Source organism: Ammodytes marinus (assembly GCF_949987685.1).
Source record: "Ammodytes marinus genome assembly, chromosome: 12".
NCBI lineage: Eukaryota > Metazoa > Chordata > Actinopteri > Uranoscopiformes > Ammodytidae > Ammodytes > Ammodytes marinus.
In genome coordinates this window covers 22,519,815-22,547,701 of record NC_137216.1, presented here as the reverse complement: position 1 = coordinate 22,547,701, position 27,887 = coordinate 22,519,815, and the positions used below count along the sequence as shown (strand labels likewise).

The 27,887-nt window shown below is 39.8% G+C and overlaps 2 protein-coding genes and 1 long non-coding RNA gene across 5 annotated transcripts; all 3 read left to right on the top strand.

Annotated features, from left to right (window-relative positions):
- Positions 1 to 1,320: 1,320 nt before the first annotated feature.
- On the top strand, positions 1,321 to 6,316 carry atp6ap2 (ATPase H+ transporting accessory protein 2). Its single transcript, XM_080038655.1, has 9 exons — positions 1,321 to 1,429; positions 2,346 to 2,476; positions 3,000 to 3,128; positions 3,224 to 3,319; positions 3,427 to 3,564; positions 3,901 to 3,954; positions 4,052 to 4,201; positions 4,301 to 4,420; positions 5,445 to 6,316. The coding sequence occupies exons 1-9, from the start codon at positions 1,354 to 1,356 to the stop codon at positions 5,637 to 5,639; spliced, it is 1,089 nt and encodes a 362-aa protein (XP_079894781.1). The 5' UTR covers positions 1,321 to 1,353; the 3' UTR covers positions 5,640 to 6,316.
- Positions 6,317 to 7,001: 685 nt separating this feature from the next.
- Positions 7,002 to 9,168, top strand: LOC307258931. The gene is made up of 3 exons (XR_013845142.1): positions 7,002 to 7,135; positions 8,197 to 8,286; positions 8,591 to 9,168. It is a non-coding gene; the product is annotated as an uncharacterized lncRNA (long non-coding RNA).
- A 732-nt stretch (positions 9,169 to 9,900) lies between these two features.
- LOC307258277 (sentrin-specific protease 7) lies at positions 9,901 to 27,517 on the top strand. Of its 3 annotated transcripts, XM_080037772.1 has the most exons (23): positions 9,901 to 10,020; positions 11,139 to 11,226; positions 11,878 to 11,943; positions 12,056 to 12,171; positions 12,831 to 13,064; positions 13,819 to 13,943; positions 15,080 to 15,207; positions 15,533 to 15,854; positions 18,440 to 18,585; positions 20,345 to 20,479; positions 20,566 to 20,599; positions 21,526 to 21,753; positions 22,190 to 22,626; positions 23,208 to 23,335; positions 23,828 to 23,944; positions 24,063 to 24,179; positions 24,630 to 24,725; positions 24,825 to 25,024; positions 25,200 to 25,246; positions 25,360 to 25,403; positions 26,073 to 26,141; positions 26,247 to 26,397; positions 26,641 to 27,517. In XM_080037772.1, exons 2-23 carry the CDS (start codon positions 11,170 to 11,172, stop codon positions 26,776 to 26,778), a joined length of 3,135 nt encoding a protein of 1,044 aa, XP_079893898.1. In that variant the 5' UTR covers positions 9,901 to 10,020; positions 11,139 to 11,169; the 3' UTR covers positions 26,779 to 27,517. The 3 variants fall into 3 exon arrangements, with proteins under 3 accessions (XP_079893898.1, XP_079893899.1, XP_079893900.1); XM_080037773.1 differs by lacking the exon at positions 11,878 to 11,943; XM_080037774.1 differs by lacking the exon at positions 26,641 to 27,517 and having other exon boundaries at positions 25,205 to 25,246; positions 26,247 to 26,383.
- The last annotated feature ends 370 nt before the right edge of the window (positions 27,518 to 27,887 follow it).

Genomic DNA, 27,887 nt, shown 5'->3' with positions numbered 1-27,887 from the left:
GTGTAACTCTCCTGTATAGATATATTTAAAAGTGAACACAAACTTGAGTCACATAAGATCTTGGTGAAGTGATTTTTATACCATTAAGATTAAATCATAGGCTTATTTCAAGTGATCTAAATGGTCTGGGAATTGTATTTTACATGTAGTGTCGCAAAGCCAGACCAAAACTACAACAAGTAGTTTGTTTGTTACACATCATAATACAGTTCATCATATCCATCTCTACAATAATAATAAGGGATCTTTTCTTAGACCTTCTTTATTTAGGCCGATCATATTCGTTATGTGAAGGGAGAAATACTAAACCTCCTTTATTTGGATTTGTAAATTATTCTTGTAAATTATTCTTTATCACTTAAAAGTAGGTGTTCTAGTAAAGTAACAAGAAAGATAAAGATGTGTGGGGAATGGGGATATTAGCTTATCTCGTTTCTTGTTTTGAAAATGCCCCTCGCTTTTAAAGTGTTTACTCGTCTTTGTGTTGTGTTCTGCTTCTAATCGGTTGTAGCATGTGTGACTCTCCTGCGAATATGTTTCTAATAGGCCTTCAAAATAAAACTAGAAAACGAACTGCATCCGCAACAAGGACGCTACTTCCGACTCGGAGCTGTCCGGCTTCAGTCAGGCATTTTCGTCACTCCCCCGACTGCACTCGGCTACTCTCGTCTACTTTCCAGACGAGCTGAAAGTTAGGTCGAACGAGCCTATTGTGTGTTGAGCCGCTGTTTCACGTTTTCACCACCAGAAGGGCACTCATTAGTGCACTTCATCAAGTTTGTGTTTCCACTGGAGGGGCCCCTGGAGGACAGCATCACATTCTGTCACATTGGGCCAGCCACTAGTGCACTACATTCTGTTTTCTCCATTTTGAGGGGACTCATTGGGGCACTTCAACAAGTTTGTTTTTCTCCTGGAGGGGCCTCATAGAGGACAGGATCACATTTACTGCATGTTGGGCCACCATCGAGTCATCCAAGAGGGTATTTTATATTATATTATTATGTATTTAATAATTAGCCTACAAATCTATTTTTTGGTATTTATTTATCGTCCTGTTTACTTGTTAGTAACTTGGATATAATGTATGTTTTCTGTGCAAAGTAAGGCCTACTTGTCAGTAAACTGTGTAGTGTAGTGTCAGATATTTTTATTAAAACGTAATTAAATGTATTATGTATTTATTAATTATATATATTTTTGTCAGACATTGTTTTTTATTGTCGTTATTTTATTTTTCAAGTATTTATTAATTCTAATTTATTCAATTTGATTTATTTATTTTTGTGTCCCAGCGTTCTTTGCGGTCCCGTGACGTCAGGTCAGCTGATCTGTGCTGTGCCAAGGAGAAAGATGTCGCTGACAAACTGCAGAAGGATGGATGCTGTTTTCTCCGCTGCGTTTCTCCTGTGCTTCCTTATCACAACCGGTAAGACATGTTCGCCGGTAGATAGTCACAATTCCCTTCTTTTTACAAATCAACATGATAGGGTTACGTGGCCACCGTATTTTCTAAATGATAACGCAAACCTAGCTTTAGATATCGTTAGCATCGTTTGTTTCCCCTTTTACCTTCTTGATCAAATATTACGAGGCGTAATACCAATTTTACGTAAATTGATGTGAATGTGTGGGGTAATGTTGCTTTACTTTTAGTATTGGATAAGCTGCGACCACATACAAGCTCTGTGTGAAACTGAGTAGCTTAATATTAGCTGGTTGCTAGCACAAGGCATTTAAATAGATCGCACTGAGGATTAAAAATGTGTTGTTTTCTCGCTGGAGGGGTCCACTAATTGTTCGTGGTCATTTAAAAATCAAGGAAAATGTATGTATATATTTGCTTCCGCCTAGATGAGGGGCTAGTATCTAAAGAGTGCCCCGTCATGTGACTCGCTGTACACTGGTAGTTCCTCTTGATAATTCATCATCGGCTCTCTGTCACGAGTTTGTCTCCTCCATTTGTAAGGGTTCCTGCAGATTCATAAAGCCACTCTACAAAGCCTTGCATAGGTCAATCTGAAATAATATTTCAAAAGTATTTTATTGATTATTTTTATCACTTTGCATTTACAAATTTGGTTACTGTAATATGAAATGTCTTGATTTTCATACTGAGTGTCATTAAGAAAAAATAAAATACAACATCTAACTTGGCTTTAGCTGCAGGAACCACCGTCTTTACTTTGACCTGTGAAGTCTGTCAGCTGAAGAGAGCTGGTATTTACCATAGCGTACAGTTAACACATGAGTGCAAATTGAAGTCCTAGAAAAACAATGCTGTGTATCTTTTTTTAATTTATTTTTTCATTGATTCATTGACAAGTCTCTCATTTTTCTCCCAGGTGTCCATGGCGACAGCTTAACGGTGCTGCAGGCTCCAGACTTTGTGTCTTTCCAGAAAGGAGACTGGCCTGTGTCTGGAGAGAAGATCCCCGACCTGGTGGCTTTAACCATGGGCTTCTCTGTTCAAGAGGTGCTTGGTTATTTAATGCTTCACACTTTTAGCCTAGTTTCTTAAAGTGGCTATCACATTTTTATAATAGCGACGTGAAAACAGTTGTACGATGTGAAAGCATTTGCTCACAGTGATTACACCTACAGCCTGAACCTGCATTTCCCAACAGCTTTCGGGAACTTTATACCATCGTTAAGCTGTTGTTTAGCTGTCAACTCTGTAACTTTACGGCTTTGGTTCACCCTCACCCTCTCTGACAAAAAAAAGTGTGAAGTATTTAGCAACTTAAGAGCCAAATACTTCTCAGAGGAGTTGGTTGAGATAAAAGACAGTGAATATTGGATTTTCCAGGTCACCAGATACACAACAAACTAATGCTATTGTTACTGCATTAATGCTGGATGTAAATTATGAGCGGTTTGCTAATCATTTTGCTGACCAACCTAACAGCTGATGAGATCAATGTTGTTTTTCTCAACTCTTAACTTTAAGCTTATGATTATGCCAAACTAGCATTTACAATGTGTGTTCATTTCTACAGGATCTGTCCTGGCCAGGCCTCCAGGCTGGTCCGTTGTTCCAGCGTCCCCGGGCTAACGTACTGGTGGTGGTGAGGGGAGTGGACAGCCTGGCCCTGCCTCAGAGCAAGGCCTCCTACCCCTTGGAAAATGTGAGTCAGACCGGTATACAGTATAATGCCTTGTTGTAAATATTACTAAAGTTTGCGATGTGGTTTGTAAAAAATGTTCCCCCCCTTTCTTACAGCCGGTGCCCTTCACGTTGGATAGTGTCGCAGAAACAGTACACTCTCTGTTTGCAGAGGACACCCCTGTAGTGCTGCAGCTGGCCCCCAGTGAGGAGGTAAGGAAAATATACTCAGAAAATAGGGGCAGACGTACCATCCATCTGTGACATCACTCTTATTGATACAGTGTGACTATTTTTCCTCTGTCGGTTGTCTCTCTCAGAGGTTGTACATGTTGGGTAAGGCCAATGCTGTGTTTGAGGACCTACCAGTCACCCTGCAGCAGATCCGTGCCCGTCTGTCCCAGGACGGCTCCGTGCTGGCCTCCCTGCCGCTCAACTCCCTCAGCAGGAATGCAGAAGTCAGTGTCAAAACAGCAACATCTTACCCACACAACAAGGCTGTACTGGCTTTCCATATCTCATATTATAGGGCCTTACTCCTTGTAAAAGACAAACTTTTGAACTGGAAGATCACACTTGTCAATAGTTGTGTCACTCTTCTACCAAAATAGCATGTAAAAATGCATATTAATGCACTTGACCCATTGACCCCATCAATGAGTTAAACACACAGCATTCACAATATGTTAAGAGTATACAGAAAAAAAACATTGAATCCTTGAGTGCTGCACTGGTAATCTGATTTTCCTTTCTTACAATACCTCCTCCTCACTGTTTTTTTTTTTTATCTTTAGGCTGATTTGCTCTTCCTCTCTGAGGTCCAAGTCCTGCATGATATCACAGCTCTGGTAAGTAATTTTTTCCTCATTTTTTTTTCCTGCTTTAAATGAAGATAGTCCTCCTTGCAGTGTGGTTCAGTTGTATTTGTTTTGCCCTCTCTTGTAGCTGCAGAGACACAGACATCTGGCAAAGGACCACTCTCCTGACCTGTACTCTCTGGAGTTGTCCGGCCTGGAGGAGCTCAGCAGGCTCTACGGCCCAGACTCTCCCCAGTATCGCGATGCCACTGCCATTCTTGCCACTGTTCTGCAGAAAGTAAGAAGAAAGTCTAAATAGGCCTTACTTCTAATTTCTTCATTTAAAAAAACAAAAAAAATGCTATTAATAATCCTACTTGCGTCTGTTTTTTTGTAGTTTGGAGAGGATGTGTACAGTCTCTATGGCAACAACGCTGTGGTGGAGGTTGTTACAGTCAAGAAGTTCGAGGCTCCTTTGACCAGAAAGTCTCGTTCCATCCTGGAATCGAAGCAGATTGTAAGTCAAAAAGGCAGAGCTACCTGTTAACAGTTACTCAAGTGTCCCAACAGAAATACTATACTCTTATTCAGACCTACATTATCAATTGTAATGCATTATAAATTGAGTCAGCTAATTATTAGAAACACTTTTTAGTATAGTGCCAAATAATTCCTGCAAAATTAAGTTGAGTCAAACACCTTTCTGAAACAATTTCAACACAGTATTAGTAGTAGTACACAGGTAAGGGCTGATTAGAATGCATTCTTGAAGTGTACCTAATAAACTGCCAAATGAGTGTTCCGTATGTTTTGACACATTTGGATATCGTTCCATATGTGTGCTGTCCTTTTCTCTTGCCTCTGTTTGCAATCATAGAGGCAAGTTTTGTTTTCATCATATACTTTATTTAAACTCAGGAGTTTTATAAGCCCCTTGCCCCTATGTATCACGGTTAAAACACATAACAGCACCAGTGTAACTGTTAACATCAGTTGCATTGCTTCCTGGGTCATTTGTTTCACTTGTGCTTTTCTAAGTAATGCCACATGGTGAAATAAAAGTTACAAATAAACCTCTTGAATATAATATAATTAAAGTACAATTTTGTCTGATCAGGTACAATATATGTGTCTAGTGTTGTGGTGTCGCTATCAAAGGGTGAAGTCTGGCGCCTAACTAAAAATCAAACCTGACGCTATTAATATTTATAGTGGGACTGCTTTTAACCCCGTGTGTGAGGCATTAACCTAGTTCCAGTCCAGTTTTTTATGACTTAGGTCTGGAACCAAAGAATGCTTTGATCATCCTCTCTAATAAAAATGGGTAATGGGAATGGGGTTCCTGCAGTAACAGCCCTTATAGTCCTGTTAATGCATCTTAAACGATGTTGCCCTCCTTGTGTCACCCTCGTATCCTGTTGGGTCCTCCGTGTGTGCAAAGTGATGGAGGTCAAACACCATTTAAACAAAAACTCTTACTACTGCATTAAGCCTTTCCGGATTTAGATGTTTACTCATTTATCTTTTTATTTTTTTTGCAGAGCAACCCTGGCAGCCCTTACAACTTGGCCTACAAGTACAACTTCCAGTACGCTGTGATCTTCAACATTGTGCTGTGGCTGATGATTGCTCTGGCCCTCGCCGTCATCGCCGTCGCCTACAACCTGTGGAACATGGACCCGGGATATGACAGCATCATCTACAGGATGACCAATCAGAAGATCAGGATGGACTAAGTCCTGACACTCCAGCTCTTAGGTCCCCCTAGTGAATGTTTGTGTTTAGTGTGAGGTCTTGTTTAGTGGAAAAAAATAAGTGTGAAAACTTGATGGGAGGAAGTGGGTCAGCTCTTTGTTTACGACACCGGCACGATAAACGGACAAAATCTATCAAAATGACATGTGTGGTTATTCAATTTGTCCACATGAAGCGGTTTAATATTGCTCTCCACTGGTGTATGAACTGAACAAATTCCTCCCTTCAACCTCACATCATTCCTTTTGACTTTAACTCCTCACTAACTACATTTCCTGTGTTTCCCCTGGTGATTGCAGTTGTACTTTTTTGCTGTTGTAAAAAACAAACATTGTGATGTTATGAAAGATTGAGATCTGTGTGGTTTCTGTGTGAAGTTGTGCTTGTCTTGCTGTGTGAAACTGTTTTAAGTTAAATTAAATCTATGTGTATATATTGAATATACAAATGCAACTATTTGACAAACTGCTGTAGTCTTATTTGTGAAAATAAATGCGCTGTTTATTATATGTAGGTTTATCCCTGCTTTAATTCCAGATGGTTACGCATATTGGATTGAATAAATACTTGATCATGATGTTGGTTGTAAGGATTGGTTAAGGTTAAATGAAGCTCTGTAAATTGCTATAAAATGCCCTATAATAAATTATTTCATGGATCTATTCCTGATTTGTGTTTGTTAATACTGTACATACACTTAAAATGTAGTGTTTAATTTCAGAGGGAGGGGGAAAAAATCTCTACTTTATTTTCTTAAAAATATCACTGCATAAGTTCACTTTGCCTTGGTACTAACTTGGTATTAGTACTTTTACTTGAGTAGATGATCTGAGTACTTCTTCTACAGTTCCACCACTGCACTGTCCTCACCTTTTAACAGATTCTGAAAACAAAAGGCTCTAAAATGCATGTGACATTTATCTGAATATTTAGACATCCCTGGATTGTCACTTCTACTCTCCAAGATTGTAAAAAATATGCATACATTTTTAAAATCCCTTTAGCTTTTATTATTTTATTCATTCTTTATCTTTGTTTTATAATATTTGCGATTGCATTGGAACGAAAATATATCAAAAAATATTTGAATAATTAATTATTATTACTATTATATCTGGAGCTTTATAACCAGCAAACATTATGAGACGATACCTGTAGGATATTTGTGCAGGCTGATCAATCCTATGGACATTTAAAGAAATATCAATCCTCTTTTCTGTGGAAATGTCCCGAGTCGAGTAGAGTCTATCCGCATTACCTCATTACGTTATGTACTATATTGCGTAAATACTCAGCCAATCAGTGTGCAGGTTGGACCGCTGGTATATAACTTCCGCATCGACGTGCTTTTGTAATAGTTGGGTAATAATCCATATAAACCAGTGCAGAGAGGAGCGTTTACCTGATACGGACGAGATTATCTCTCACCTGTAGAGTAAAAACCAGGAACCAACCATGGTCTGACTGCTAATAAAAGGTAAGATGTATGTTTTTTTTTTGTATTTCAAAACCTTCGTTTATCACGCTCAACCCGAGGAGAGATAGCCATGGTGTTATTGTTTTCCGCACCGAGGTTGAGCCGGGTGTTGCACCGAAAGCTGTGACCTGTCAGAATGTGTGACCCTAGAGGGCGCTGTTCTTATTAACCCAGTCTCATAGTGAAATATAAACTATGTAAAAACGTTGGTCCATTGCGCAAATCGTATAAGTTTCTCAAAATTGGCACTGAAATGGTCAGATTGTTTTAGGTGTTTTTTTAAAGGTGAATAACCAACCTAGTTACCCATCACAGTGAAATGTGTAGGCTATACCTTTTCCACTGTGCAATCATTTAAAATTGGAAGCAAACAACTTAACAATCTCTCAATTGCAGGGCTGTTTTTGTGAAACTATGTTTTCAGCTGTGGACCAACATAATTATTAAAACATTTCACTGTGAGACTGGGTTGTTATATGCCTACAGTCTATTGAAATCAGTTAAGAAATAAGAACAGCGCCCTCTAGGGTCACACATTCTGACAGGTCACAGCTTTCGGTGCAACACTGGGTAGAATATATTTTTCAGACGCCGAATAGAAAATGTTAATCCATTGATTATCTATCTATCTATCTATCTATCTATCTATCTATCTATCTATCTATCTATCTATCTATCTATCTATCTATCTATCTATCTATCTATCTATCTATCTATCTATCTATCTATCTATCTATGCAAATAACATGGCTTTGTTTTCATATTGTGATTGAAGTCGAATGATGTCATCCATCAACTTCTGTAAAACTGCTAGTCTTCATTTTAAAAATCCTCAGTGTTGTAACAGTAATACACCGTGATTTGTGTCTCAAAGCATGCGTCCTCGTTTTCAGTGACTTGGGCCTGGAATGTCCTTGAATGTATTGTTTAAGACGGTGTGGGAACTCTGTCACATGTCTATCAAAGTCGAATATTTGAAGATATCCTGCATATGGAAAAACCCTTCATGATAATAATTCATACAGTATATCTACTAATATTTTTTTTGTTTCACATCCCAGCTAGCATCTATGTGGTGAGGAAGATCCGGGCTTCCATCACTCAGGGGGAGCTGCTGGAAAAGCCCATAGTAACACCATGTAGTGCTATTGGTAAGAATGTGACAACACGCATTGCTGCACCTTCTGCAATGAAAAAATAAAACGAGGAGGTCAAGAGTGCAAAGACTAGATGAAAATAGCTAATCCTACCGTTGTTGACTCTCACCGTTTACTTTATAATCCCTGCTGCTATTTAAGGACAGCCAGCAATGTGTCGTAACATAATGACTTGCAGACTGTCCATGAGATTAGGGGTATTAGATGGTAGTGTGTACGTAGGCTTATGATGGACCATTATACGGTAGGTCTACATGTCATTGGCTTACACAGTTTTAATTTTTTTGTTGCTATTTAGCTGGAATGAAAGCGGGAGGAAACAGCACGGCTGCTGCATTGATGCCCGGACCCGATGATGGTGTCGTTGTAGCAGCTGACTCTGGGACGTCCTCAGAGACAGCTGTGCAGAAATGTGGCCCCTCCTCCTGACGACGTTAAAGCTGGACACTTTGGAGTCTGTTCAATTGAGAATCACATCTTTTCAACTTTTGTATGTTTGCATTACAGGACAATAATGATCTATCCTGAACCCTTATGGACTGCAATAAAAAAATAACATTGTCTAGTCAGTGTCCAGCTCCTAATGACGCACATTTACGCCTTTTTCACAGCAGGCATTTTGACTTAACATGAAAAACAAAACAGGTGCAACTCGAAAGACTAGAACAACTGCTATTGCTATACTAGCCTGAAGGTAATGGAGAAATATATGTTATGAAATGTTTTTGTTGTTGTAAGTCAACATGCTCTTTCTGTGAGAAATGCCTTTATTTATGTACTGTAGTGTTTGAAGGCCTGACTCATAAACCTCTCTTCAGGGGCTGAGCAGGCCTGATGTTCTTGCTGCTGTATCAATAAATAAATGTAACAAAAAGAGTTGCTTTGTGTTTGATATTTGTATTCTTGAAAAAGGCAGTAGGTAATGGGCTGAGTGTAAAGATCAGGAAATGGATAGATTGCAGAGGATTTTTAATGCTATTCTGACTTGTAGTTAGCCTGGCTCCGCCCGCCTACCTACTTCCGCTCACTTCAATTAATGAGGTCTGGTTGGACCAGGCTAACTTGTAGTGGTCAGAATGGGGCAAAACAAGTTCCCATTGGGTACAGTGCACACAACACAATGCAGATAGGAGGACATAATTCGCTCTGTAGCCTACTTTGCTGGTATAAATTCTCAAACACATTAGCAAGTAATACAATGACTCCCTATTATATTGTATTGCCCAGTTTATATTGTTTGGAATGCCTATATGTTATTGTTTATGTTCCTTGTGTGCACCATCAGACCAAGGCAAATGCCTTGTGTTAACATCTGGCAATAAACCTCATTCTGATATTTGTCGAGATATCTGGGACTTTGATGATTCACTAGAATTTTACTTTGATGTTAACATCTATTGCAGCCTTCCAAGCCCCTGTGATGATGATACAGGATAATTGGTTGAAAGGAGAGCTCCCTTACCATTTCCCAATCTCCATAACTCCCAATCCTGCCTGGGAACAAACTGTTCACCTGCGCGTGCTCCCGGCTTTGTTGTCCTGGCACACTTCCGCTTTCACCGGATGTTGCTTGAGAATATCAAAGTGGCTGTAGTGTCCGCACTCGAACCAAGCTAGAAATGTGTGCCTACTGTGTTTGCAAGGTGCCGGTGTAAACTTTCTCAAGGGAATATCTTTCTACAACCTCCTTGTATCCCCCGTTCATATCAAGCGAAGCCTTGGCCTAGGGTAAGCTTTAGCCCTCATTGTGCACAAGGCGGCATTAACTAGCTCTGTCGGCTAACGCTAGCATTAGCTGATTTTTTTTTTTACTTTCGGTTCCTGCACATGAAGAAAATCAACTTTTAAATCAAATGCGTGGTTGTTGCAGTGTGTATGCATGCATGGGACTGCAATGGTCTGTTTTGCATAAGAAAGGATACACGTACTGCTACATGCTACACAAGGTTCGAGATTGTTTATTTGTTATATGCACAACAATTCGTGGTTGGCGATTACACTCTTGAGTCTCAAACTCCCTTCAACACTGCAATAGAAAAGAAGAACTTCAACAAAAAGGGTCATTCAGTAATGTAGAGCTACAAGATTTTCTTGTTTTAAAGAATTCAAGAGACAGCCTTTAGGTTACCGATCTATGTTTACCCCAGCAGGGTCCCATCTCCTCACGAGCACAAACTCTTTGTTTTTATGGATTAGTAACTATTGGTCTAACTTTCTGTCCTTATTGTTTGTTTTTATTGTTATCAATCTCTCAAAATGTGGATATGATGGAAGTTCTTTCAAGGTAGGAGGTCAACTCAGATGGAAGAATATTTCAAGAGACTTGGATGAATTATGAAGCAATATTTATTACATGGTTGGCCAAGGAGGAAACAGACTGCAACTCGGGTGAATTGCACTTAAATTCTACCAGACACTATGTTTAACACCTCCCCGGCTCGGGCACCAAGCGTACCAATGTTTTGGTTCAGAGCTGAACACAGTGACCCATAACATTCTAGAGTCTAAGGAGATGAGACTTTATCTATACAACTGGCCTAAGTGTCTCCTAACAGGCTACAAGGCTGACATAGTGTCGAGATATAGACAGACACACAAGACATGCATAAATGAACTATTAATCTTTACCATTTATATTAACCATACTAAAGACTAAAACAAAGATTAAAACATTCCCTCACAGTGGATACATTTTCTGGTTGAAATGACCTGACTGATCCACCCGTTTATCTTTTCAGAGTTATATAACTTGGTCGTTGGTCCGGATCCTGCCGTTCATGAACGCCTCCTTATAAAGGCTATAGAGACACACTGTTCTTTATTTGTTGATTTTGTTTTTCTTGCAGTGTTATTCAGTGCCTTACCAAATCTTGGACCATGATGGAGCAAAGAAGAGCCTTAACTCTTCCCTTCAATGTTGACAAGGATAACTTGGTATGTGTGAGTAGTGTGACCCATGTTTTCGACATGCCGGTACATAGCTTTCAGTGTGTTGCTTTAACTGCTTGTCACCAACCAACCACAAGCTCTGATCTGTGTGATGATTGGCTTTGCTCTGTGGTTGCATGAACACGCGCCTGCTTCCGTGATCGCTGTATTGCTGAATTCCTGTCAATCATTGCCCTGTTGTCTAAAGAACTGGATCACAGTAAGTGTGGGGCACTTGACAGCTTATGTGTCGTTAAGTGCAATCAACATATTTCTGCACAATCAGATCAGGTACCATGTGTCACAGACAATTACCATAATATGCAGTTTTTTGGGCTTTTCATTATGGATTTTTATACTGATGTCACCTGATGATGGACCAATCAATGAATTTACTGTTGCTTCAGCTCTTACTGCTACCCATGATTGAGCCATTACCTTTATATGCTGCTTTAATACCAGTATTGCTCAACAGATGGGGCCGCATGCTTGCTGAACGAAGAAACATAACCTCAACATAATGGCTTGCAGATCAAATTCACAAGCGTTGCTTGTTCGATTTTGCCATAATTGCACCTTTTAAGACACAGTTCAAAAGCTGTTCAGTGTCGTTCAATTTACACACACATAGGTACTAACTGAGCCTGTTAATTTTAGATGGAAAACCCACTCAGAATCCCCGTCACATGTCGTTCACCAGAGTGTGGGAAGTTAGAACGACAGGTACAATGATATCTTTGCTCTCCGTCTGACCACATGAATAACTGCTATGGAGGTGACATGGCTAATCTGGATTATTCTTGAGACTCGAGCTGTTCCCTTCCTTGTTTAACAGGTTTCCTGGACCGCATTGGCAGGTTGCCAAATTAGACATCGGGATTTACATCATAAAAATGGATCGGTGCTGTTTGATCACAACCATGCAGCCATGGTCTCGTTGGATATGGCCGGGTAAGAAATGTGTTTTTGTTGAATGATAGATATTGTTATGATATTGATTGTAGACGGAAATCATCCCATTGTTCTGCCCATGAGTTGAAACCAACGACTTACCAAGCCTCATATTAAATTGGGCTGTGAGTTCAGTCAGTCATGATTCCAAGCTTGCTTCCTGCAACAAGGCAGATCATCTTTTTTTTACTACAACAGACCTCTTCAGACTACAACATATTAAAGGAAGTTTTCTATAACGACAAAATCATTTATTAAGAACTCTGGCTTGCGATTATCTACTTTATGGGTAGCAGACAAAACTGCTACCCACAATGTTATTCTGACCAAAACAGTACTTTTATTGTGGACTACTGATCACACTACTGAGAATGTTTCTATGTCAAACTTCATCCTAGCTAAGTTCATGTTTGTCTGTACAGTAATAACTATTACAGAAAATGTTGCTTATAAACAGCATGACTCATTAAGAAGTTTATCATGAGAGCCCACATGGCTTATCTACACCAGTCGCCTCGCAAGCCCCTCCCTTTTCATCAGCTGGTATACATACAGTCTGACCTGCAATGGTGGATGGGTCATTATAACTTAAAATACATATTAGGAGCGGGCGGCTCTATGAAGGCTGTGAATAATTGCGTATCTGTTTGGTCCTGTAGGAAGAAGCCCCGTCTTATCCTGACAGATGTCCTAAAGACAGAAGACGGTAAGGCTTGTATTGAAAGGATGAGACAGAATTGTACACCGCGGAGAGATCGAGGGAACTTAAAGGTGTCGAGTACACAAAGGGAGAGTGGCCGGTGCAGAGACACAAGGAAGTCCATTCAGAGGTCAGAGATACAGGATGATATTAACAGCAGCGACCAGAAGACCACCTCGTCACCCTCTAAAAGGTAAGGAGTGACAGTTAAAGGGATAGCTAGACATTTTAGGAATCGTGCAATCATTTTCAGATATGTATGTAAAGTTAAACGAGCATCTACTTTGCCTGGTTTAGTTTAGCATAAAGACTGCCAATTAGGGAATAGCTAGCCTGGCTGTGTCCATGTGTAAGAAAACTTTCCCTTTCTCACCCTTTTAAAAAAAAATATATTTGACTGTTCTCCTGTTACTCGGGAAATTTTGCAATCCTCTCTTTTGTAATAGAGATGGGGGGCTTGTTCCAGCTCTACAATAATGATAATAGTAATAATTATAATCGTCCCATAGATCTACATATGCAGAAGACAGAGAGACTCTCACCATTAAGCACATCCAGTCCATTTATATGAAAAGTGTGTTTGATCATTTTTTTCCAAAAGGTCTAAAGTTTAAAATAGCCACAAAAGCAGTAGGAGGTATTCTTTATTATGGTAATTTCTTTTTATTTGTTTTCTATTAGTTTAAGGAGAAATCACCATTTTAATGGACTTTGGCTTGGCTTACTGCATCTCTGGCTCTCTGTAATTCCCAGGCAGAAAAAACTTGGTGACTTTTTATTTGGAAAAATACCACTCAGAAACTTGAGATTCTAGTTCAGATAGCCGTTCCAGCATTTTTTGCTAGTCTTATAAATGGAGTCCTGTAATTAAGTTTTACGGTGCTGCTTTGCTAGAAAAAGAGACAAATGTATACAGCATAATTAAAACATGTTGTTCACTCTTTCAGGTCAAAGGTGAGGAGGCGGTTACCCAATGTTGATGACGAAGTGGACAAAGAAGAAAACAAAGATGTCACAGAGGTGAAAATAGGCAAGGACAACGGAGAGGACTTCAAATTCTCTGAAGTCGTAGGTGTGTAAATATTTCAAAAAAAAATACACTTACTGATGTGATGCTTCTCTCCAACTCCATTGACTTGATCACTTATATAGGGGAGAACGGGGTAAGTAGGCACACTTTTTACTCTAGTGAGAATTGCTCATCACCAAAACATCTGTCAATAGCCATTCCTACATTAAATTGAAGCTTAAGGTGTTGGCTAGAAATGTGTGTCTCTCTTTTTTTCCAACTTATTGTAATGAAGAAGTAATTTACCATCAAAGACACTCTGACACATTGTGACAACCAACCCCATCAAGGGGTCGGTTGTCACACACTATGGGGTTGTTTGTCACAATGTTATCTTAATGGGAAAAATCTTAAAAAGAAGGCAAGGAGGCAGAACCAAATTTGAATGTTTAATTGCATTGTCAAGTTGACAAATAGGCCTACATAACTTACTGTAGCCTTGGCAGCTGGTCTAGTTTGGGATGCACTGGGTTGTTTTGATTTTGTTGCCCTTTTTTCTTTTGCTTGCTAGCTGCCTTTTCCTGCTCTATTCTTTCCTTCTCTGGGGTGTCAGTGAGGATACAGCTTGACAATTTCTTTCGTTATTGAGTTCCTTTTCTGGCTGCAGCCTTGAGAAAACATGTGACAACCAACCCCCCAAAAAATTTGACGACCAACCCCAACTTGAATTTCTTGCTAGCATCAAGGCCAACAACCATCTGACAACTAATTAGCTTGCTAACCACAATCTAAACTATAGTTTACCCTTCACACTTTCTGAGGGTAACAAGTGTTTTGTTATAAACCCATTGTGTAAAAGCCTAGAAGAAAAATACTGAGAAGCAAAATATTTTGAATTTGACATGAAAAACACAAAACATCCTCTCACCTGAAATGCAGCAGTCTAACTCCAAGGAAGTCTATGTATGTGACCTCTGATCCCAATTCTGGACCTTTTTTATATCAACATTTCAGAGCTAGCGCGCTCTGGTGGCGAGATATAACGAATGTGACATCCAACCCATGTGACAAATTACCCCGTTCTCCCCTAACTCCTTGAAAATAATTCACACTTTTCTCTACTTTAAATAGCATTTTCTCATAGTAATAGTTTACTTTTAGACTGATAGGTTGATCAGTGTTTCTCTTGTCTCATACAGATTGTGGCTTGTCAGTGAGCTGGGAGCCTGACGAGGATACAAGAGGTTGTGCTGAGTTCTCTCCAGCAAGCATCAAGAACCACCAGACTGATCCAGAAAAAGAAATACAACACAGTATGGGGAGTGCTGTACGTACATGATCTAAACATTCCAGTATTGGAAATAATATTAATCTCAAAAGGAATCTAGTTGTTGTCTTGCAATAAGCGACCCCCCTGTCTTTTCAAAATGTCATTCTGTGACTGAAAACTCAGAGAACTAATGACTAATTGTCTTCAGGTGTGAGTTGATTGTCTTTAGATGTGAGAGGGTGTCAGTATTTAGTCTTTCAAAGTCTTTTAAAAGTCCTCTAGTGTAAGCCCAGCATAAGTCGACTAGAGAAAGTTTTTGCAGCACAAGTTGTCTGTTTAATTCCCACTAAAAGGTGCTTTTTATTCTGTGCCATCCCAACAGAAGAGAAAAATAAAGGACGCATCGCCCCAGTGCAACGGAACAAGCAGTCCCAAACGCCCGCGGCAGAGTGTGCTTCGCCTCACCGGAGAAGACGGCAGAGATGGAGGACTGGCCTCTCCGTGTATTAGTCTGGAGGACAGTGGAGAAGACAGAGATATGGAGAGCACCATAGTACAGTTCACAGTGGGAGCGGATGATCCAACAGAAATTGTGGTCCCAATCATCAGTCGTAATTTGGAGACTGAAGACTTTATTGGTAGCCCAGGGAGCAGTCCGTCGTCTGGCCAGGACACTATTAACAAATCCATCCCCCTCGAACCCAGTGAGTACACAAATACAGGACGAGGGATGCCGGATAATCTGCTAAACCTGGTGGCTGTTTTTTACTACTGAAACTTTAGTTTGAGTTTTGTCTAAACTCAGGAAGCTTAATAACCATTTTCCAGGCTGTGTGTTGCCTTACGGCCTCTGCACACATCCTACCTCTACTGCGCGTCTACCTCGCGTCTGCGTCTGACTTTTTGTCACTGACCGTGTAATCAACCTAGAGCGGGCACACATCCAACCTCAGACGCACTGCTGCAGCGACGCTCCCCTTTACCTCGCCTATTTTTTTTCTGAGAGCCGCGCGTCTCTCTCAGGTCTCTCTGCTTTAACTGATAGAGAAATACTCTGCTGAGAGTCATATTGACTTCATACCGGCAGCTTTCGCTGTAGTTTCACCATTTCCTGGTGTGTGCCTTTCAAAATAAAACTTCCAACAAGTGAAAATGTGGCAAAAAATAAAAAATTAAATAAAAGGCAATGGGGTGCATGGATTACTGTCCAGACTCAATATTAGACTCTGTATAAATCATATGCATCATAAATGACAGGAAAGAACTTCATTTTTAATGGGAATTATCTACACTCAACAAAAATATAAACGCAACACTTTTGTTTTTGCTCCCATTTTTCATGAGATGGACTTAAAGATCTAAAATTCATTCCAGATACACAATATTACCATTTCTCTCAAACATTGTTCACAAATCTGTCTAAATGTGTGATAGTGAGCACTTCTGCTTTGCTGAGATAATCCATCCCACCTCACAGGTGTGCCACATGAAGATGCTGATCTGACATCATGATTAGTGCACAGGTGTGCCTTAGACTGTCCACAATAAAAGGCCACTCTGAAATGTGCATTTTTTTGCTTTATTGGGGGTCTGGGGACTCAGAACCAGTCAGTATCTGGTGTAACCACCATTTGCCTCATGCAGTGCAACACATCTTCTTCGCATAGAGTTTATCAGATTGTCAATTGTGGCCTGTGGAATGTTGGTCCACTCCTCTTCAATGGCTGTGCGAAGTTCTGAAACGCCTTTGGAGACGGCTTATGGTGGAGAAATGAACATTCAATGCACGAGCAACAGATCTGGTTGACATTCCTGCTGTCAGCATGCCAATTGCACGCTCCCTCAATGCTTGTGGCATTTTGCTGTGAGACAAAACTGCATATTTCAGGGTGGCCTTTTATTGTGGACAGTCTAAGGCACACCTGTGCACTAATCATGATGTCAGATCAGCATCTTCATGTGGCACACCTGTGAGGTGGGATGGATTATCTCAGCAAAGCAGAAGTGCTCACTATCACACATTTAGACAGATTTGTGAACAATGTTTGAGAGAAATGGTAATATTGTGTATCTGGAATGAATTTTAGATCTTTGAGTCCATCTCATGAAAAATGGGAGCAAAAACAAAAGTGTTGCTTTTATATTTTTTGTTGAGTGTATGAAAACTCTATGTAGAAAGATAGGGCTTTTAGAAGCAGCGCTGCAGCAGCTGCTGAGACGTTCCATGTGTGTCCGAGAAAAGTCCGAGAGACGCAGCAGTAAGGTAAGGCGACGCGCTCCAGAGGTATACGCAGGATGTGTGCAGAGGCCGTTATATACATGAGCCTTATAGCATCTGATCCAAATGGTGCTTTCACACCTGGATCGTATGGAGCAGTTGTTCCAAAACACGGAGCCTTTTCCCACTTTGCCCGGTTAGTTTGGGTATATGTGAACACAGCAATCGATCACCTGGAAATGATGGTCTCGGCTCACTTCCAATCAAACCCTGGAGTGGTTGGTTTTGCAAGTGAGAACGTAATCAAGCCTGAGGGACAAATAACTGGTTGGATCCTTCACAGCAGTAACGTTAGGTGAGGTGGCGTTTATGGACAAGAAGAACAGGAAAGAAGAACTGATACCGTTCCCTGTTTAGTTACCGTGCGAGGCAGCTCTTTGCGGGTTCAACTAACCACTGCATTGATTGTGGGCTGCTCTGCTGGCCCTGTTGCCAGCTTGACCCAGTGCATCATTCACCTGATGTGCTGGTGATTAGGATCTAGCATTTAGCCTTTTTATATTTTCTGTTTGCATTATTTCCAACTTTTTTTGTGATGTGATGTTAATCAATTAATGTTTTACAGGAATGTTTTGAATAAGTAAATGTTTTAAATTTTTAAATGAAAAACAAAACAATATCAAATACATCAACATGAAGTCGAATTTGGGTTTTGATTTTCCCATTTTTAAAATTTCAGAATGGATATGGTTTGAACGGAAGATACATGGATTGAAAGCATCCTAAAGCTAAGCACTTAGCTACTCGTAACTGTTTTTGAAACTGGCTCTAGAGAACAAATTTTTTTCTTTCTATGCTGCAAACATATCTGATTGGCTGGCGTACGTGCTGCCAGTGCCAATATATCTATAATAAATGAATATCCATTTTATCAGTTAGACTGTATTAATAGTCAATACTTGTAATCAAATATTGCCGCTGAGTGCTTGTCTTTTTAAATCAATGCCATGAGCATAAATCCCAAGTAAAATTCCCACTGGTGCTAATATGTTTTTTGCGCTTGTATTTCAGTTGTGCTGTCCAGTGATGATGAGGAGAGCGTTGACATTCCTAATCACTGCAGCCCGGAGTCCTTTACAGGAGACAATGGTGGAGTAATACAGGAGCAATCCCCACAGGAAGCAGAGGCCAAACTGCAAGAGCTGTCTGACATAGAGGTTGGCAGAAGTTGTCCCATTATTATATGTAATCCATATACCTAGGGGGCAAAACCCCTTTTTTTTTTTTTAACAGACATGGAGCGTTGTAAAAGGTTGTTCACCAGAAATGATATCCAGGACCTTCCAGGATCCCAACCTGGCTGGACAACCTGGTCAACTAGCTGCTGGAAAGCTACAGCGGGCCGATAGAGCAAATCAGAACCACTGTTTAAGCGAATGGGTGTGGGCTAATGGGGAATTTTTTGGACTTATAGATATCATTATGAAACTTTGCCAGTTGATTACTGACATTAAAACAAAACGTTTTTGTTTTACAGTATTTTCCAAAAAGTTGAATAAATATGAAAAATCATCAATATCTTACTAATGATGCGTACATTTGCATATCTGCAAAGCCCCAAAATCTAGATGTTGGACAAAAGCAGTGTCAATTTGTTTTTAAATTTTGAAAACAAAACAAGTGTCCAACTGCCTGAAGCTTTTCCTAATCACAGTTCAAATTTGATCAATAACCCATAGAAAATTAATTTTTTACACAGTTTTTTCCAAGGGAATGTCTAGCCGTTTCCTAAAATACCAGCTGGAGACTCCAAAAGGACACTTTTGGTCCATGTCACATGAAATGTAACTGTGTAAAAAATTAATTTTCTATGGGTTATTGATCAAATTTGAACTGTGATTAGGAAAGGCTTCAGGCAGTTGGACACTGGTTTTGTTTTCAAAATTTAAAAACAAATTGACTTTGTTTTCTTCCAACATCTAGATTTTGGGGCTTTGCAGATATGCAAATGTACGCATCATTAGTAAGATGTTGATGATTTTTCATATTTATTTAAACATTTTGGAAAATACTGTAATACAAAAAGTTTTTGTTTTAATGTCAGTAATCAACTGGCAAAGTTTCATAATGATATCTATAAGTTCAAAAAATTCCCCATTAGCCCATCCCCATTCACCCCCATTCACTTAAACAGTGGTTCTGATTTGCTATGTCGGCCCACTGTAGCTTTCCAGCAGGTTGTTGACAAGGTTGTCCACCCAGGTTGTGATCGTGGAAGGTCCTAGATGTCATTTTTGGTGAACAACCTTTTACAACGCTCCATGTCCATAAAATCCCTTTGCCCCCTGGGTAATAGCTCTTCAATACAACAGAAACACATTTGATGACAGATCCGGCATGACAACTGCCTTGTATCTGACTCAATGATAGTTATTTTTTGTCAGGTGTGTGTGTGTGTGTGTGTGTGTGTGTGTGTGTGTGTGTGTGTGTGTGTGTGTGTGTGTGTGTGTGTGTGTGTGTGTGTGTGTGTGTGTGTGTGTGTGTGTGTGTGTGTGTGTGTGTGTGTGTGTGTATATATGTCCAGGTTTTAACCACATTTGTGTAGTGGTAGTTATGGAGTTAAAAAAGAGAATGCATGCATTTGTTACCAACTGTAAAAAATCTTGACACTGTAACTTTAAAACGTTCCTTCTGTCAATTACCTTGTAATTCTTGGTGCTGCCACTAGATGGCACCAAAGTACGGCTTTTCTTAAAATCCTGCACCCGGTGCCTTTTTAAAGTATTGAAATTGGAAAAATTAAATTATTACTGTTGTATTATTGGATTTGACAATATTGCTTGACCTCACAGCTCGGTTTCATTGTAATTTGGTTGTTATTGTATTGTTATTGGCTATTTCTGTTATGCTGACCTACCGTCCTGGTTGCACCATTTTCTTTACATTGGGTATATCTCTGTTGTATGTATGTTGCAGCTTTTGCAGCTAGATGGAGATGACCCCCCTGGATCAGTTTCTCCCATCCCCATTGTAGAATACTCCAGCCTGGACATGCCCTTCTCCACCCTGTACTGTGGAGCTTACCAAGGGAAATCCAATGGAGAATTTATGGTAAGATACATTTTTTCTAAATTGTATCAGATTCAGCATTTAAATCACATTTCATTGACACACTTTTTTTCACACTCCTTCTACAGATAACAGAAGAACAATTAATCATCCCACTGCAAGGTAATGCTGGGAGTAGCTTTTTAACTTTTGGTGTCTAGTACACAGAAACATAATTGGAAGTGTTTTCAGAGTGTCTGAGGCCTGTCTGTGACCTTAAGTCAGAGTTATATAACTGACCCAAGAGGAATACATATTGTATTGTTTTGGTCAAGCTGTCTGAAACACCATTTATTCCACTCGCAGCTAAGTGGTCTAGTTCAGATGCTAAAGTATGTGTGTGTGTGTGTGTGTATGTTCAAGTATTAGATCCTCAAGGCCACAGTGCACCTTCCCCTCAACACATGTGAAAATCTCCCCTTCAGAGAATGGATGTGCTCAATACTTGAGACTTGATCTTGGCCGTGTGTGTGTGTGTGTGTGTTAGAAGTATGTTTGTTTAACAAAGTGGGTAGGATATTAGATTTGCAAAATGTTCTTGTGAAGATACATATTTTTAGCAAGTGCAAGTTTCCTTTTGAAAAACAAATCAAGACTAAGTAACCTTGAAAGAACGGCTGATTATATTAGCCTTGAGTTAAGCCTTCAGAAAGTTTCACAAGAATTCATGGGATCCAGTCAAGCTCTGCAGTCAAACTTTTTTAATTGATATTGATCATTCTAGCCATTTAGCAGCTCTAACGATGGCAGTGTCTCTCAGCCCCTTTGACATTTTTTTTGCAGATTTTAATAACCCCCGAAGGATCCAAATCTCAATCCGTCAGATATTTTGGTTTATAGGATTAGGGTCTGCTATGGGACCCCTGGAGCATCTACAGAGAGATGCATGAATCTGTAGGATATGGGATTGATTCTCTATGGTTGTGAAGGGTTAATAAATGCTTCTAGGGCTATTCTAAGGAAACGCTGTTGTTGTGTGTGTGTGTGTGTGTTCAATTCATACCAACACTACGCGCTGATTAGCTAACTTTGCCTTCTCTTTTCCCTAGATACCAGTGGGAAGGTGGAGTTGATGTTAAACATTGCGCGTGCAGAGCTGAGGAGGTACAGTGTTTGGGAGCGGGAGGAACTAGAGGCCCAGGAGCTGTACTATAGAGGCCACGAGGAGCCCTCTCCTGCTGCTTTCCTTCTGTTATGTGTGTCAGAAACTGCTGCAGCTGCTGCGCAGCAGGACCTCGTCAAGCTGTGTGTCAAACAAGGTGGAACCACACACAATGGTGAGATTGCCAGAATGTTCACCTTGACTAAATTTACATGCACAACATATTCTGGTAAAGGTCCATATTCTGATAAAGACAATATTCCAAATGTGTTTGCATGCGAAGCAGCTATGGGAATATTCCCATTTACATGTTAGTCAGCAAAGCATATGCTGAATAAACCAGGGGAGGAATATTTAGTGTGATTAAGGTCTATACATGTCTTTATATGGAATATGATCCTAATTGGGTTAAAAAATTACTACTGTGTACACTTAAGAGTCAGCACCCTTAACTTCACATTAGTAAATGTTTTTTTGGAGACGCGTAGCACTTAGCTTGCTTTTACTCTAAATCTCTCGGTTCATATTTTTTGATAATATTTTCCGTATTCCTTTTCTCCGCCACATTCATTCTCAAGGAATGGTATCTGTATTTTTTTCCATTTCAATAGGCAAGGGGAGCCCATTCATCCTGCTGTCTCTGACAAATCCCCCGGACGGGATGGAGGGGGCTTTACTGCGCTCCTTCCTGGACATCGACTGTCTGAACAGCCTCGCAGATGAAAAACCCATTGTTCCCCATAGTACAGCAGACCGAGTGGTATGTTTGGAAGGCATCCACTCTCCTGTTCTGACTCTGGACAATAGCATTGAGCTGATGAGAAGAACGGGACTTGACTCTCAGCTGCTGTCTCTGCTGGGCCTGGAGAACACGGAGGAGGAGGAGGAGGAGGAGGAACATTCCCATACAGACGTAAACACCACGCCACTCATACAGCTGGAGGTTGACTCACAGGAAGAGTCAGCATCAGCCTCCGAGCGAGACAAAGGGACACCTCTCAAACCAGAGGGAGATCAGAAGGAAGACAAGCTCAAAAATCCCGCCGAGGTAAGTTGATCCCGACATTCCTGGCTTGTGACCTCCTTCAAACAAAACAATATCCACCACCACACCAGAGGACATGTGTTTACTGGCTGTGTTGAGGTAAAGTTGGAGTCAGCGATTCTCGTGAAAGCTTGTTGACAAAATACCTTTTTGTCAAAATCAGTGAATTTTTCCACATGATTCACTACCTGTCCGTACTGTGTGCGCCGAAAATAAATCTGGTGTTCATTAACATCTTAGGCTCTGTAAACTGGTATGCAGAGGGTATGTAAACAAAGTGTCTGTAGCTATCAACATACCTGTTTACAGAGCATAGGCTGTGTATAAACATTGGATTTTCTTTCAGCGCACACAAAGTGCGAATAGGTATAAGTCAGATTGTGAGGAGATAATCACTGATTTTGACAAAGTGATTTTCGACATGACCTATAAATCTAATCTCTATTAGTGTGTTATAATTTATAGACTCCAGGATTTTTAAGAAAAGGCTTAAAAAAATCTATCTTGCGTCCTTTCAGAATGATTGCCTGTGCATGATCACAATGTGAATTTTTTTCTCATATTATATACATTTCCTCCCACAGAAGAAAAAGGACGAACCCACTACTGCATACACACTGTGCCATCGGAGAACCAAAGGTTCCTACTCTGTGTCCGTGTGTAAACTCGACTCCAGCTGGACTAAATATAAACACCAGGGCCTGGCTCGCAGGCAAGTAGCTACCTACGTTATCCTAATTGCAGCTTCTCATGGCATGGTTAGCATTTGGCTTCCAAATGAAGATTCTTGCCACCAATGTTCAGTCTTAAAAATAAAGGATGCACAGATCCACAGAGGATGAATGATACAGATCTTATATCAGTGCTCTCTTTCCCCTAAAATAATAAACGTTTTCTCTCACTGCATATAATTCATTGGGATCATTTTATGTAAGGTCAAAGGAGAGCAAGTAATATACTAGCATTTAAGTCTTCACCCAACTGTCAGTGAATGAAAAATGAAAGGCTGATATGCTAATCAGCATTTGAACCCAACACCTGAGATACAGTCTACCTACCACTGCTAATAATCAAGATCTCATTTCATGGTTGCTCTGTGCATGGAGAGATATAGCTAAATCTGTGATGCTACTGATAGCGGTTGGACCTTTCATTTAGTGTCTTTCTACAGTGGCTCATTCTTTTGTCTTTCACCACTGCTTAGGTTGATCCAGTTTCCTCCTCCACCAATGAAGGGAGGAATAACTGTTACCATGGAGGACCTACAGTGCTTGGACAATGGGCAGTTCCTTAATGATGTTATCATTGATTTTTACCTCAAGTAAGTAACAGGCTTTCAAACAGAAGGCTTAAAAATTGGACTTTGGTTCCTCACAGGTTTGTTCAGAACAGATCCACTTTAAACAAATGAATTGTGTTGATGTTTTTGTTTGGTACAGATACGTCTTGCAGATGTCCTCTGCTGCTGTGGCCGAGCGCACCCACATCTTCAGCAGCTTTTTCTACAAGCAGCTCACACGGAGAGACAATGCCAGTGAAGGCCTCACCAGTGACTCGTAAGTACTGCTATCAAAATATGAACAAAAAATACACATACGCCACTTCAATCACATTTTTAAATGTATTTATTGTTTTCTAATGTGCACCATCCTTAACACTAATATATTTGAGATGGATTTAACTATTGTTTCAATGTTATTTTCATTTATTTCAATCTCTTTGTTAAATTATCTGTAAACAAATATAGCAAGAACAGCTGTGAATATGACTGTGTAAAAAAACAAAACAACAAAACAATAACAAATCTTTCAAATGATACTTCCCAGAGTTTGTTTAAACTGTGTCTTATCTGGTACCATAGATACGGCTTCCTGGCAATAGCCACAGCCTTACATTCTTTAGTCTGACGGTATAAGTGTCCACAAGTGTGTGTGTATGTGTGTGTGTGAGGTCATATGAAACACTTCAAACTAGTGTGTCTGTTTTTTACTCTTGTGCGCACTCAGCTGTCAGAGGCAGAGACGACACCACCGGGTGAAGACATGGACACGCCATGTGGACATCTTCAAAAAGGACTTCCTGTTTGTGCCTGTCAATCAGGAGTGAGTTGATTTAATAAAGAGGTTTATTGTACAGACTTATTTGTTGTTGTTGTTGTTGAAATGTCACATAACCCATCACATTGCTCTTTTGCCTCGTAGGTCTCATTGGTATCTAGTTGTCATTTGCTTCCCTGGACTAGAGGAGGCCAGTACTGGTCTAAACTCAGAGACGGCAGGTAGCAACAGCAGGACGGATGAGTTCCAGGATCAAAAGGAGGCTCAAGGTTCTAAAAGCCCAAATGATAACACAGAGACGCCACCTACATTAAGCCACAGTGACAACGAGGACTCACAGACAGGTATGTTTGACTCAAATGATACATGTTTTATTTGTTAGAATCAAAGAGCAGTATCTGCAGGCTTTTCTTCACAATCATCCAACATTTCTGTTGCATATTTAAAACACTTTAGTTTGTTTATGTTTGTGATTTACAAAGCTGAAATGTTCATGTTTGTGTGTTATATTTTATTTAGAAAAGGCTCCAGAAAAAGCCACCAAAGACCCACCACCTGGTCCAGTGGTAAGAAATTATTCTGTTCCGTGCTCAGTAGGACTCGCAGGCACATTCGTGACAGTTTTGTCTGTGTCTGTTTCTTCTAAATCTGCTCATCTCTGTTTTTCTTTATTTTGTAGAACTGCACAGAGCGGACCTGCCAGAGGAAAACTGTTTGCAAGAGGTGAGTGTGCTACACATGTGCAATTGGGTCAGCCTTTTACATGAAAGCCCCCTAGACAAGTTATATAGTGTCCATAATTATCGTGTGCTGGGTTAAATCATACAGACACATTGATCATTCTACTTATTCTGCATATTATATGCAGACTAATTCATTATTTGGTTAACGGCAAGCTTCATCGTATCTACAGAGCACTCTTAATGAGAAAAAATTTGTCAACCCTCCTGTCCTTCACACCTTCATTCTTAATATTAAAAAATAATCTCAACCAATAATTAGTATAGTTATACATTTGGGCATCACAGCTCTAAATTAAACTAAAGCCCTCTTGAAGCAGTTGTATGTTCAGTTGTGAACCCTTTAGATGTGTACCCTATCAAACACTGGATATCAATTATATATAAGTCCTGCAGTGCTAAGTAAAAAAAAATACCACAAACACTGATTCAGTACAGTCTGGAGCCATGTTCAGACCAACAACCTGCACCAGCTGTTAAACCGATAAAATACCATATTATATGGCCATGCAAAGATCATTCTCAAAGATACTCATTCGTCTTAAGAGCATGCTGAAATAGTAGCATGCACACTACCTTTTATAAATGTGATTTTTTTTGTTGTCTAATGTAGATTAAAACATTGAATGACAGGTGTGTTTCTCCTCTGCAGGCCGTGTATTCTTATCATGGATTCCTTAAAAGTTTCTCTGCATGAGCGAGTGTTCAAACTTTTACGAGAGTAAGTTTGACCCTTTTAATCTGTCTCTGTGTCTGTAGCTGCCAGTGCAGTGTATGTGTGTGTGTTTAGAAATGTTCATAAAGTAATGCATTTCTTTCCCTTCAGCTACTTGCAGTCAGAGTGGGAGGTCCGCCGTGGTTCATCCAGGGACTTTAGTTCTGACCAGATGCAAAGCTCCCACTGCCAAGTTCCCCTTCAAGACAACAGCAGCGACTGTGGCCTCTACCTGCTGCAATATGTCGAGAGTTTTTTGAAGGTAAAAACATTTTCAGCGTCTGTTTTTCCAGGGCTCACATAGTCTTGTTTCATGTTAGGTTACCGTCAGACTCAATAATGCAAGGCTGTGGCTATTTCCTGCAAGCCGTACCTACCATGTTAAAAGAAGAAGAAATGGCCTCTGTAATACTGGATCAGTAGCAGCTTAAAGTTTTCAAGTTAAGATTCAAAGTTATTTTTAAAGCATGTGCACAGTAATAGGAAATTCTCCTTCTTCTCTCAGGACCCTGTGGTGCACTTTGACCTCCCTCTACACCTAGAACGTTGGTTTCCACGGCAGCTGGTGCGGAGGAAACGAGAGGAAATCAGGGACCTTGTACTTAACCTTTACAGAAAGCAAAACCTGGATGGTAACACATGAAGCAGCTCTGAAGTACATTGAAAATGTTTGTACACTCCATTACTTTTTATTGGTTGTTCTTATGCTGCAAAATGGTTTATAAAGGCCATTTAAAAGTATAAAAAATGTTCATGTTGAATCACAAGTCAAATAAGAAATTGTGTAAAACCAGTACAAGTTATTTTGTACAGAACATATAAACATTTATTGTTGGGTTTACTTGCTTTGCTGAGATTTGTTAGAGATGTTGTGTCATAATATTTCCGTCTCAGTAACGTGTTTCCTAATCCTAACTGATTGTGTATTCTTTGCATCAGTTTGCCATTACTGGGTGGACAGAATAACTTCAAGAAAGTCAAAGTATAATTAACATTGAAGTTTTCTTTTGAACATTACAAAATTACATTCATTTGAAGTGTCAGGAACTGGAATCCCAAAATAAAAAGTCAATTCCATCTTTTTCCCCTTGTTGAATAAAACAAAGAATCTTTCAGTGCCTCTGTCAAGCATTTAGGCCCATATGACATTATACTGTCTGTTTCGCAATCCATCATGAAGCCTTAAATTCTACTGTGACACCAATGGTACCCGATATCCCATGTGACTAATGCTCTCTGTTTTTCCTCAACATAGATAAGTTTTGATATTTTTTTAATTTTTTCTTCTTAGGGGCACACATTTGTTTCTTTTAGAATTTTATTTTGAGAATATTTGAGTTTTTTTTAGACATTATGTTGAATGAATGGATGAATGAATGAATGTACAGGATCTGATTCCAAAATAAATTTGGTTTCAATTATGTATTAAAACTTGTTTACCAAATCATGCTTGTAACTCTTTTTTATTTTCATCAACCTCTGATTATGAACCACAAATCTAGATAGTTGTTTGTTTAGTTTAAAACTGGGAAGCCTACTTTAATCTTTTTGGGCCTATAAAGACTTAATTTGAAAAATGCCTGTATAGTGCATTACAATGGTTTCCAGTGTAATCTTGTCAGAAGGTTACATGGTCGGCTTAGGTGTATTAACTGTCTCAGTCTTGACTGAGTAATCCCCCTCACTTTTTTTTGGACCCTTTTGACGTACTTGACATCTACACCCAGTTGACAGTTTATGAGCGTATGCTTT

Coding starts and splice junctions, on each gene's coding strand:
- LOC307258277 (XM_080037772.1), top strand. CDS start 11,170: ATGATGGAGCAAAGAAGAGCCTTAACTCTTCCCTTCAATGTTGACAAG. Junction 23,336..23,827: donor CACCAGGGCCTGGCTCGCAG/GCAAGTAGCTAC, acceptor ACCACTGCTTAG/GTTGATCCAGTTTCCTCCTC. Junction 24,180..24,629: donor GAAGGCCTCACCAGTGACTC/GTAAGTACTGCT, acceptor GTGCGCACTCAG/CTGTCAGAGGCAGAGACGAC.
- atp6ap2 (XM_080038655.1), top strand. CDS start 1,354: ATGTCGCTGACAAACTGCAGAAGGATGGATGCTGTTTTCTCCGCTGCG. Junction 2,477..2,999: donor TGGGCTTCTCTGTTCAAGAG/GTGCTTGGTTAT, acceptor TCATTTCTACAG/GATCTGTCCTGGCCAGGCCT. Junction 3,565..3,900: donor CCCTCAGCAGGAATGCAGAA/GTCAGTGTCAAA, acceptor TTTTATCTTTAG/GCTGATTTGCTCTTCCTCTC.